At 59.1% G+C, this 9,333-nt stretch overlaps 1 protein-coding gene across 1 annotated transcript; it reads left to right on the top strand.

Annotated features, from left to right (window-relative positions):
• Positions 1-2,827: 2,827 nt before the first annotated feature.
• On the top strand, positions 2,828-8,765 carry SLC38A3 (solute carrier family 38 member 3). The gene is made up of 15 exons (XM_028124461.2): positions 2,828-2,966; positions 3,065-3,146; positions 3,320-3,435; positions 4,004-4,077; positions 4,161-4,253; positions 4,352-4,433; positions 5,806-5,888; positions 5,980-6,038; positions 6,247-6,411; positions 6,489-6,568; positions 6,852-6,952; positions 7,187-7,311; positions 7,396-7,540; positions 8,466-8,569; positions 8,661-8,765. Exons 1-15 carry the CDS (start codon positions 2,866-2,868, stop codon positions 8,763-8,765), a joined length of 1,515 nt encoding a protein of 504 aa, XP_027980262.1. The 5' UTR covers positions 2,828-2,865.
• The last annotated feature ends 568 nt before the right edge of the window (positions 8,766-9,333 follow it).

The raw sequence follows: 9,333 nt of genomic DNA, 5'->3' as shown, positions 1-9,333 counted from the left end.
TGGTTACACAGTGAGGCAGGGCCAGGCCAGGACTCAGACTCAGAATGTCCACTCTGGGCTTTCCCAACAGTGGGTCAGAATCGGCTGGCAGCTTGTGTTAGGCAGAGGCTATCCCTGAGTCTACCCTGACTCCTTGATACAAAGGAGCCTGCTAGGCGATAGGCCTGAGGGATGGCAGATGTCAGAAATGGGCTGCCAGCCTCAGGGAATGGCTGGGGGCCACTCATCTCCACCCTGGCTTCTCAGCCCTTAGTCCTGCCCTACACTAAAGTACAGACCCGTTGACCTGGCCTTCAAGGCTTTGTTGGGTTTGTCTGTGGCCGTGGAACCTTCTTCAGTCTGCCTTATACCACACCTTAAAGCCTTTGCCCACGCTGTGCCCTCTGCTTCAGGGACTCTTTCCCATTCCACACTTTTGGGACTCCTCCTGAGATTTCAGAACTGGCTCCATCACCTCCTCCTCTAGGAAGCCTTCCTTGATGCCTCTGTCTCCCCTTTTTTGAGTCCCAGCACTATGTGGCTCACATTCAGCTGCTGTGCATGGGGGATATGTTTGGGGATTTTGTCCCTTCCAGACTGGAAGCCACTTAAGGAAGGAGATTCCATGTCCTCTCTGCGATCTCAAGTCAGGCCAAGATCCAGCAGTGCCTGGCTGTGGGTAATAGACAGGACATGAAGGTCTAGGCCTAAGTCCTGCTGCGGGGTTGGGGAACCTGGAGACAGGAACTCTGGCACTTTGGCCATGACCATGCCATGGGCTGTGGTCTCCCTGGAGGTAGTGCCTGGCTGCTAGGGAAGCATATTAAGGCAGAGAAGGGTGCTTTGTCCAAGCTGCCAACTCAGCACACTCTGAGGGCCTGTCCCAGCCTGCCCAGGGTGGGAGGCCCGAAAAGGGCAACCCTAGCTGAGAGCCAGGGGGCACCAGGGAGTGACTCTGGAGATAAGATGCTGGCATCTCCACACCCAACTGGGACCCTTGGAGAGGTGCTGATGGTGAGGCTTAGGGAAGGGGCATGAAGAGAGGCTGAGTTCGGGGGCTCTCATCCAGGGAAGGAGAGCATAAGAGGAGATGGTCATATTGTCATAGTCCTGAGGGGCAGGGCTGGAGGCGAGACGGGTTCAGATGCCAGCATCAGAAAAAGGAGAGGCAGATTGAGGGAGTCCAAGGGTGCCAAGTGTGGGTCCCCGGGATCTGAACTCTGGCCTAGGGCTGTCTGGGGCAATGGTGGGCTGCCTCCAGGACACTGGGGCCTGAGGCCAGAACCCAGCTTCCTGTCTCCACGCGTAGCCCCAAGTGCTAAGACCCCTGGTGCTCTAGGTTCTAAGCAGACCTGAGACTGTCAGGATCCAGAGGGGGATGGGGCATTCAGGGCAGGATTCAGAGTTCCCAAGCAGAGGGGGTACTATGGCATCAAGACGAGACTCTGGTAGGAGCCCCTTGCTGGCTCAGTGAGTAGAGCAGGCAACTCTTGATCTTGGGGTTGTGAGTTTGAGGCCCACGTCAGGTGTAGCGATTACTTAAAAATAAAGCCTTAAAAAAAAAAAAAAGACTAGGCTCTGGGGGACCTTCATGACGGTGCTGCCCCCTCCTTCGTCTCCACTCGGGTCTTAGCTCTCCTGCTGGCCTATGTAGCCTTCAGGACGTCCTTATAGATCCTGGGGCACTGTGCCCAGGTACCTTCTGGCCATGGGGTGGGTGGCTCCCAGCCCGTGATGGGAGAGGGGCCAGTGGGGTGTGTAGCAGAGGCCAGGGGTGGTGGGGGGCAAGGAGGGGAACTGGCTCCTTAGAGGCCCACCAGGGCCATGCCCCGAGGGCAGGGAAGGGAGCATGGATCCAGTGGCCCAGGCCCCTACACAGCTGCCTCAGGCCCTGAGTTCCTGGCCTGGGGTTCTGGGAAATGGGGAATCTGCTCAAAGGGTCCGCTCCTGGAGAGTGGCCACCTAAGGGGTGGGGGTATTCCCTAGGAGGAGAGTCTTGAAGGAGAACATGGCCCTGAGGCCAGGGCTGTGTGGAGGGTGACGCCTGTGTGGCCCAGAGAGCTCGGCCCTGGGACACTCATTTCCTGGAAGGCCCCCTGAAGGCCCTTTGCAGCCAGGCAGGCAGGGCCCAGGTGTCCAGCCACCCAGCACAGCCTCAGGCCTCCTGGCTCCGGGGGGGGAGGTGGTGGTGGTGGTGGGTAGCCTTTGCGCCTGCCGTTCCCAGCGCCAGCTCTCAGACCACAGAAGGCCCTTTGTTCTGGCTGCCAGCAGTGCCCGCCGGGCGGCTGGGAACGGGGCCCACAGCCCTCACCCTCTCCCGAGGCCTCCAGCCGTCGGGCAGTGCCATTCTAGGTTGGCTAGGAGGCCCCTGGCACACAGGGCCGGCACAGGAAACCGTCTCCCGGTATTAATGTCAGGGAGGGGGTGTCAGTCCAGGGCCTACCCGCAGAGTGGAGTCTGGATGCCTGGGACTCAGCATCCTAGGCTCCAGGCACCACTGGGCTCTGAACTCAGGTCATCCAGCTGATCCTCACTGCACAGATGAAGAAACTGAGGCCCCCACGGGCTTGCCTGGGCTGATATGTGTGTGTGTTGTGGGGGAGGCAGGGAGTGCTATGTACTGGCCAAGGTGTCCCCTCAGGATGTCCCGGAGAACTCAGGTATCTGAGCTCTACTCCCCCAAAAGCAGGGCCCAGGGAGGCAGCAGGCACAGCCGCATAAGCACGTAAGTCCTGAGTGACCTTCTGGGAGGTGTGATACAGCTATAGACTTCCGGTGGGAGGCTGGGCCATGGGTCCCGGGAGCGGGGATAACCAGAGGGACCCATTGCTCTGCAGACTTCTGTGTTGGTGTGAGAGCTAGTGATCCGGGTGGTGGCCCCTGACCATGGAAGCACCTCTGCAGACGGAAATGGTGGAGCTGGTGCCCAACGGCAAACACTCGGAGGGGCTACTCCCAGTCACCACCCCCGTGGCAGGCAACCCGAGGTGAGCAGAGGAGAGGCCCAGCCACGCACGGCTCAGGGCAGGGCAGGGTGCCGAGCAAGGGCGGGAGGTGAGCTGCCTGCTCTGGCCTGTGCCTGCAGGGTCGAGGGCCCCAGACGGAGCTGTGTTGAGGGCGAGGGCTTCCTACAGAAAAGCCCCAGCAAGGAGCCGCACTTCACTGACGTGAGCCGGGGTGCACTGGGGGTTCGGGACACCGCTGGGAGCTTGCGTGCAGTAATGAAGTGCTGTGGGGCAGCAATGGGAGGCTAAGGGACAGTGAGGGGGAATGCTGGGAGGCCCTCCATGCTTTGCTGAACACCCCCCCCCCAACTCCAATCTCACTCTGGTGCCTGCAGTTCGAGGGGAAGACCTCATTTGGGATGTCAGTGTTCAACCTCAGCAATGCCATCATGGGCAGCGGTATCCTGGGCCTCGCCTATGCCATGGCCAACACGGGCATCATCCTTTTTCTGTAAGTCCTCTCAGCGAACCCTCCAGAGACAGGAGCCCTAAACAGGCCACCAGGTCATGACCTCCCAGGACCCGCCGGTTTCCCATCCCAAGACCCAGGCTGCAGTGGGTGGGCTTAACCCAAACCATGGCTAAAAAAAAAACCCGCCATGGGTGGACAAATATCCCTCATTTCCCAGCAAAGCGGGGAGATTACGACACAGGACAAGCCTAACAGACCCGAGTCTAACCTTCTACCACCTTTACACATGATGAGTGAGCCCCTGCGGCCAGGCCTTGTGCGGGCACACGTGTCCTTTACCTGGGAACTCTGCCCTGCAGCCCAAATGGAAAGCATGTTTGTTCCAAGAACGCAAGGAGGTGGTGCTCAGAGGCCCCTTCTGGGTTGCGGCTCACCCTGCGTCAAATGGGTGGTGTTCACCACTGCTGGGGCCTGTTGAACTTGCATCCACACCTGTTGGGGGTCCAGACACCTGGGTCACAGACCCACACACCCAGGCCTCCCAGAGCTCCTCGCCCCTGCCACCCAGGGAAGCCCCAGGTGGCTTCCTTTCAACCATCTTCCTCAGGTTCCTGCTGACGGCCGTCGCCCTGCTCTCCAGCTACTCCATCCACCTGCTACTCAAGTCCTCAGGGATCGTGGGTGAGCCTTCAACCCAACCTGGAGCAAGGGAGGGCTGGACCGGGGACAGCACCCCTGACTGTTCTGACTCCTCGTGCCCACAGGCATCCGTGCCTATGAGCAGCTGGGCTACCGTGCCTTTGGGACCCCAGGGAAACTGGCAGCGGCCTTGGCCATCACACTGCAGAATATTGGAGGTGAGGCAGGCAGACGCGGGCAGGTGGTGGGTGGGTGGGCAGTCCGAGGGTTGGCTGCCTTGGCTGACCCCAGCGCCTGCCTACCCCTCTCCCCCCAGCCATGTCCAGCTACCTGTACATCATCAAGTCTGAGCTGCCCCTTGTCATACAGACCTTCCTGAACCTGGAGGAGCAAACCTCGTGAGCCCCAGGGTGGGGTGGGGCTGGGTGAGGGTGGGAGGTCTTCGTCTACCCCTCCATGTGCCCTGCTGGCCCCGGGAACCCAGGCTGGGCTAGTGGGAGAGACAAGACAGTGCTTGCAAGCGGCAGCTGGAGGGGCAGAGACCTGCCAGCCGAGCTAACATTCAGTCGACAGTCGTTTAGGGAGCACCTAGGGGAATCCCCCAGGAAGGCCAGCGGGGGTAAGGGGTGCGGTGAGGCCGAGGAAGCTGGGCCCCCACCTGGGCCTGGACCCAGCCTGTGAACACGCAAGGGCCTGAGAGCCTTGGGCTTAGCTCTAAGCGCCTGCTATTCCTGACCATGGCTTGGGTGTTAGCCCCCCCAACCAAGAAATTAAGCCCATGGTGTCCCAGTTGCCCATCAGTTTAGCCAGCACTAATGGCATCATCCATGTTTTGTGGGTGGAGACAGAAATGACAGCGAGGCCCTGCCCTTGGCCACACAGCCCAGGCAAACAGAAGGGTGTGACGTTGAGAGCAGCTCTGGGAGGAGAGAAGCAGTCAGGATTCTTCCCCCGACCCCCCACCGGGTCCTGGGGGCCTTTCCCAAGGAGTTGGCCTTTAGGCTTCCCTGGGAAGGGGGGGGTCTCATTCCTTATTCCTTTCGTTCTCTGTGCCCCCTGTCCCTTGGTGGTGGCAGGGTGCAGGATGATGCAGGATACAAATGTCAGGAGGGACCACAAGGGGCACCAGACGTTGGCAAGTCTCTGATACCCCCATAGAAAATGTCCCACCCCCCAGAGCCAGGTTCTTTCACCCCCCTGCCTCCCTGGGCCCCTGGGGGCCACTCCCTGGGGAAGCTGGACCCAGACCTGTGTGTCCTGAGAAAAACAAGAGCAGTGACTATCCCTGTAATGGTCACCAAGCAGGAGCCCGGCGCCTTAGTCCTCACCTCGCCCAGGAGAGTGCTGAGAGAACGTCCATTTTGCAGATGGGAAAAGAGAGACTCAGAGCTCTGAACAAGTATTTTCTTGGGGTCTCTCTGGCACCACACCCTCACCATTTGGCAGCTGAAGAAGTCTCCTTCTTGTCCCCAGTCGCCCCTCAGGGCAGCCACGGAGAGCTTTGATAAAGTGACTTGGCTCCCGTTCCTCCCCACCCCCCGACCCCCTGTCCTGTCAGGACCACATTCATTCTCCCCAAACCAGCTTAAGGTGGCTGCCCCCCTCTCAACCACAGACACCTACTCCTTGAGCTCTGTATAGATGGGCAGCACCTCGGGATGGCAGACGCCATCAGTAGCACCCCGGGTGCACCGATTAGGTATGGAGGCAGACGCCCCCCACCCCAAGGCTGAGTAGACTGATGTTGGCTCCCCACTCCTGTCCCTGCAGGGACTGGTACATGAACGGGAACTATCTGGTGATCCTAGTTTCTGTCACCGTCATTCTGCCTCTGGCACTGATGCGGCAGCTTGGTGAGTGTAGCAAGGCCAGAGCCGCGGAGGGGGGTGTTGGAGGGATGCCTGGGAGGGGACCCCAGTCTCATAGACCCTCCGCACTTTGCAGGCTACCTGGGTTACTCCAGCGGCTTCTCTCTCAGCTGCATGGTGTTCTTCCTGATCGCAGTGAGTCACCCTCCACGCTGGAGTGGAGGGCAGGTCCCCCCGGGGAGGGGATGGGGGGCAGGCTCCTCTGTCAGGGGGAGGGGTCAGGCCTTTCTGGGAAGCCTGGGTCAGAAGGCAGCCCCTTCGGTCCTGATCTAGATGTGGCGTCATAGTGACTCCCGGGCAGATCTAGTCTGGCCCTGATCTTCTCATCCTTTCCCCAACCCAGGTCATCTACAAAAAGTTCCACGTGCCCTGCCCACTGCCCCTCAACTTCACCAACATCACGGGCAACTTCAGCCTCGTGGAGGTCACCAAGGAGGAGGCACAGCTGCAGATTGAGACAGAGACCACAGCCCTCTGCACCCCGAGCTACTTCACACTCAACTCACAGGTCCCGACAGGCCAGGGTGGGGGCGGTGGGCCCCGTGAGAGTGGGGCTGCCCTGACGTGGTCCCCGTGTCTCCCCAGACGGCGTACACCATCCCCATCATGGCCTTCGCCTTCGTCTGCCATCCCGAGGTGCTGCCCATCTATACAGAGCTCAAGGAGTAGGTGTCTGTGGTTGAGAGGGGGGCAGCCGCCTTAAGCTGGTTTGGGGAGAATGAATGTGGTCCTGACAGGACAGGGGGTGGGGGTGGGGGTGGGGAGGAACGGGAGCCAAGTCACTTTATCAAAGCTCTCCGTGGCTGCCCTGAGGGGCGACTGGGGACAAGAAGGAGACTTCTTCAGCTGCCAAATGGTGAGGGTGTGGTGCCAGAGAGACCCCAGGGCCCAGGGGGGTCTCTGGTGTGGCCCAGCTTGGCACCAGTCCCCTCCCCTGCTTCACCATAGTCCCTCCAAGAGGAAGATGCAGCACATCTCCAACCTGTCCATCTCCGTCATGTATGTCATGTACTTCCTGGCTGCCCTCTTCGGCTACCTCACCTTCTACGGTATGGCTGGACCATGGGGGCAGAGGCAGAGGCCAGGCTGGGGGGCACGGGGCTGGCCGGTGGCCATGGCACCCTGCATACTGTAGGCGCTAAGTAGGTGTGCGACGCCTAACTGTGCCCTGCAGCTGTGGAGGTGAGTCTGTTGCCACTCCGCACAGTGTCAGGGTCAACCCAGGCTCAGAGCCCACCCCCCTCCCCGGGCCACGTGCTGACCGCCCTCCCTGCCTGCCGCAGACGGGGTAGAGTCGGAGCTACTGCACACCTACAGCAGGGTGGACCCATTCGACGTGCTGATCCTCTGTGTGCGTGTGGCCGTACTGACGGCAGTCACACTCACGGTGCCAATCGTTCTGTTTCCGGTGAGCCGGTGGGTAGGTGGACCAAGGCAGGGTGGGACGGAGGGAGCTGACAGATTGGTGACACTTCCCACTCCTGCCCCCCAGGTGCGACGTGCCATCCAGCAGATGCTGTTTAAGAACCAGGAGTTCAACTGGTTGCGGCACACGCTCATTGCCATTGGCCTGCTCACTTGCATCAACCTGCTGGTTATCTTCGCTCCCAACATCCTGGGCATCTTCGGGGTCATTGGTAAGGGTCTGGCCCAGCTGTGTATAGAGACAGGGCATTGGCCCAGAGAATTTCCTATCTGCAGATCCTGGCAGATTCCTGAGATCACACCCTACATTTAAGTGGTGGCTACTGGCCATGTGTGCACAGCTTGGCTTCCTGTCTGAGATTTTGTCCTTAAGGCTATTCTAATCCCTTTTGAGGGCTCAAAACCAGAGACAGTTCCCCTTGCTGGGTGATGGGGTGGAACCCAGGTGCCAGGGACCGCCACAAAGGATCTCACTGGGTCTTGTCCCCATTTCACATATGAGAAAATTAAGGTCTATCATGATTAGGGGAGTAGCAGTGCCATACAGCTGGTAAGTGGGGGGCCTTGATTTAGCTCTAGGATAATGGGACTATAGGTTTGGTACTCTGTCCACTGTCCCATCCCAGCTGGGCCTCTGAGCTAGAAGATCAGACAATTCTGAGATATCTTTGGGGTGACCCAACTCAGAAGACTCACTCCCCAACCCAAGTCTGCAAGGACCAATGCATGCACAGGCCTGGGGAACTGAGTGTCATGGATATCATAGGCAAGACTCTTGGTTCTATATAGCTGAAATCTGACTTAAACGTGATTTAAGCAGAAAGGAATGAATTGGCTCAAATAATGAAAAAGCCTTCAGGAATAGCTGTATCTAGGAGCCCAATATCTTCAGGGCTTTGTGTCTGTCTCTTGGCTTGCCTTTTCTCTTTGCTAGACATTGTTCGACTGCTGACAGCACTAGCTTTCCATCCAGGTAGACAGAGAACCAGGGGAGGGGCTGGTGGGCTCTCCAGAATCAGGCAGAGCTCTCAAGTGGAGTCTCAAGGAAGACAGCCCGCCAACAAGGAATGTTTGATCTCACTGAAGGGTCCACCCGTGGACTTTAGCCAGTATGTGGACATGCCTCATTCTTTGCAGGTGCCACATCTGCCCCATGCCTCATCTTCATCTTCCCCGCCATCTTCTACTTCCGCATCATACCCACCGAGAGGGAGCCTACAAAGTCTACCCCCAAAATCTTGGTGCGAGGGTCCTGGAGGTTGGTGGCCTGGTGGTGTGGGGCTGAGGGGGCTGCCTTGACTGCACTCCTGACTCTGACTCCTCACCCCACAGGCCCTTTGTTTCGCTGTGCTTGGCCTCTTGCTGATGACCATGAGCTTGAGCTTCATCATCATTGACTGGGTGTCAGGGACTGGCCAGCATGGAGGAAGCCACTAGGAGGAGACATCCATCCTGTTCTGACTACTCATCCACGTACCCCTGCCCAGAGTCTTCAGCCCCTGCTCCCATCTAGCCAAGGGGGAGGAGAAAGATGTGTTAACACTATGGCATTTGGCCCTGCCTCACATCCTCTCTGTGGAAGGTTTTTGTAGACCAAGGCCCTAGGGCCACTCCCTTGCTGGGCTCCCAGGCTCCAGGGGCTGCCTGGGCTGAGAGCAGGGTGGGGCTGTACACTTGCTCCCTCCCTCTTGCCTCAGCCCCCACCCAAGCCTCTGTTCTCCTTTGCACAGATGCGCACACGAGGCCCAGCAGCTGCCTCCTGAGGTCACACCACCTGTAGGGCACGTAGAGCTGGAACCCAGGCCTGCAGCCATCTCCCCACCATGCTGCTGGGCGGCGGTCTGCACCCTGGGGACTCATCTCCCTCAGCTCACTCACATCTTCCCACTTCTGTCCCTGAGGCCGCTTTCAGGCACTTGGACTCAGGCCCTTAGATACTCTTGTCTCTTTCTCCCATTCCCGTCACCAGAAGCAGACCACCCCCCCCCCATACCTGGAACCAGCA

The sequence above is a fragment of the Eumetopias jubatus genome, unplaced genomic scaffold, assembly GCF_037043125.1.
Source record: "Eumetopias jubatus isolate StellerSeaLion01/CBP00866 unplaced genomic scaffold, mEumJub1_p1.0 scaffold_1, whole genome shotgun sequence".
NCBI classification, from domain to species: domain Eukaryota; kingdom Metazoa; phylum Chordata; class Mammalia; order Carnivora; family Otariidae; genus Eumetopias; species Eumetopias jubatus.
This window is presented reverse-complemented; position numbering and strand designations above follow the sequence as displayed.

What these genes read in the sequence shown, in the direction of transcription:
- SLC38A3 (XM_028124461.2), top strand. Translation starts at nt 2,866, where the DNA reads ATGGAAGCACCTCTGCAGACGGAAATGGTGGAGCTGGTGCCCAACGGC. An exon ending in CCCGTGGCAGGCAACCCGAG is followed by an intron (nt 2,967 to 3,064) that starts GTGAGCAGAGGA and finishes CTGTGCCTGCAG; the next exon opens with GGTCGAGGGCCCCAGACGGA. An exon ending in GGCACTGATGCGGCAGCTTG is followed by an intron (nt 5,889 to 5,979) that starts GTGAGTGTAGCA and finishes CGCACTTTGCAG; the next exon opens with GCTACCTGGGTTACTCCAGC.